Below are 2297 nucleotides of genomic sequence, written 5' to 3' on the forward strand. Positions count from 1 at the left end.
GAAATTCATGCTGAGGCCGAGGGACAGCCTACTTTTGAGAGCCAGAAGAGTGCAAGTCTACGAAGTACAAAGATCATATTCGTCTTTCTGATGCAACAACGTATGCAAGGAATGACTAAAACGATTGTGTAATTAATTAATGGATCGTCTAGGAAAAGAAGCCAAAGTGAAGCAAAATCTGGATGCAGGAAGTTGATTATGGGCTAAGAATAAGAATTACTCCCACTACATCAAAAAGAGCATGTAAACAATCACTTCAGGGAAATTAATGGGAAACAAATTCAGCAAAATATATCAGGAGACTACATTGAATATAACGTATCAGGATTCAAGAACCAGACTAGGATTGCGTGTGTGTGTCTGTACTTACTTGGTTAAGAATTAAGATTGTCGTGCATGCCTATTATGACAGTATTCTCCGATGGTAAAAACTAAAAACTAGTGCCTTTCTGACCTACCCTTTGTTTAAGGGATTGAAGGCATTTGAACATCAAGAACGGCGCATGGATTTTCAGTCAAGCAATATCCATCAGATTGTTGCAGCAAATCTGTCATGGTAATGTTTTCCCACATTGGACTACTTGGAATGGGAAAACCACTACTGCCACCCTGGATTGCAGTGGTCAAAACTTCTGTCATGCTCCTCCCCCACATAATTGGATCAGAAAAACCCTGAAGACCTTGTTCTGGTGGAATACTTATTCTACCTGCCTGATTATCAGCGAGAATAATATCCTCTGATCTTGATTCATCAAAACTGCTTTTGTACTCAAAGCCCTTTTCAGTGTACTCCGTGATTATGCTAGTTTTGTTTCCATTGGTTGAAGGAACTACAACTCCCTGTTTATTGGGCATTTGGAACTTGTTGAGTTTAGAGGTCTCAGTGGCGATGCAAGATGAAGATAGGGAGCTTGTACCTGAGACTTCTGGTGCCTCCATCTGGCATGCTGCTTCGCTGCCAGGGAAAAGATGAGGAAAATTGAGTCTCGCATTCTCTCCTCTCAACCTGAAGGCTTCACGATCATAAGCCAAAGCAGCTTCTTCTGCGGTATCGAATGTGCCTAACCACAAACGCTTCCTGTTTCGAGGGAGACGAATCTCCGCTACCCATTTCCCCCAGTGCCGTTGCCTAACGCCCCTGTAAATTTTAGGGGGCGAAACAGGAAGGTTATGGGGAAGAACAAGTCCTAATCTATTCATCATCACTGTTGTAGCTGATCTTCCTCGAGGACTCAAAGCTAGGGTGTCTTTCCAGTCCTGAAGAAGCTCCTGATGATCATGTTCAGGTCCAAAAGAAATCATATGGTGATTCTCGGATGGTATCGATGATGTTGAATGAAACCCAGCTGGAGATTGAGTTGTAACTCCTATTTGTCTAGATCTTGTAATTGCTTGAGGTTCATGGTCTAGAGCGAAAGGGAAAACAAACCTTGAAGATGGAGAACACATGGGTGTTCTTGGGTATGTTTGATGATGATTGGATATTGCTGCAGGGCTTCGGATCTTCTTGAGAGGCCTGTCCAATGTAACTGTCTTTTGGTGAACTTCTTTCCCATGTTCCATGTTCTTTCCTTCTCTTTTGCTGAAATTCAGATTATATTGATCATCTGCATAATGATCCCCCACATGCAAGCTGGCGTCTTCCATTAATTATAACCTATTTCCAGGGTGCAGTGCAGCATAAAAATTGACTCAAGAGCAAAGGCCTGGAAGTCTGGAATGTGAACAAAGGCCTGATCACAATTGACTCGAGCATCATGACGAAAGATGAGAAACAGAAGCATTGTGTGTAAGCCTTACATGAGAGTAAAGAGTTCAAGGGGCGCAGACTTTGAGATATGATATACTTTGCTTGCAGGGAAAAACAAATGTCCTTATAAGTGGTGGATTGTGATTTTTCTCACCCACCTCATGGCGCTGTTTTTCAAACTTGTGCAGATCTTTCCGCCACTGGAATAGAAGCTAACGCTTCCCACAACTGTCCTCGGTGCAAGCCATCAAGAACTTAACTGACTCCTACAGTTCTAGACGAGCCAGTCTTGACATGCTTGTAAACTTTATGCTCTTCCAAGGGGCTAAAAGAATAGTAGTATACGGCCATAATAGATGCATGATAGATGCTTATTCTTTAATTTAGGCCAAAATTTCTGATGGCCCTCAAACTATTACAAATTTTAATTTTGGCCCTTCAATTATTGACTGATAAATTTTTGCCCTCAACTAATTAAAACGTATAATTTTAGTCCTTCCATCAACTTGAACTACATAATTCATGATTCTCTAGTGGTTCTCAAACT

At 41.5% G+C, this 2297-nt stretch overlaps 1 protein-coding gene across 1 annotated transcript; it reads right to left on the reverse strand.

Annotated features, from left to right (window-relative positions):
- Nucleotides 1-244: 244 nt before the first annotated feature.
- On the reverse strand, nt 245-2081 carry LOC113687648 (ethylene-responsive transcription factor ERF054-like). Its single transcript, XM_027205209.2, has one exon. The coding sequence runs from the start codon at nt 1645-1647 to the stop codon at nt 466-468; it is 1182 nt and encodes a 393-aa protein (XP_027061010.1). The 5' UTR covers nt 1648-2081; the 3' UTR covers nt 245-465.
- Between the last annotated feature and the right edge of the window lie 216 nt (nt 2082-2297).

This window comes from Coffea arabica, chromosome 5e, assembly GCF_036785885.1.
Source record: "Coffea arabica cultivar ET-39 chromosome 5e, Coffea Arabica ET-39 HiFi, whole genome shotgun sequence".
NCBI classification, from domain to species: Eukaryota; Viridiplantae; Streptophyta; class Magnoliopsida; order Gentianales; family Rubiaceae; genus Coffea; species Coffea arabica.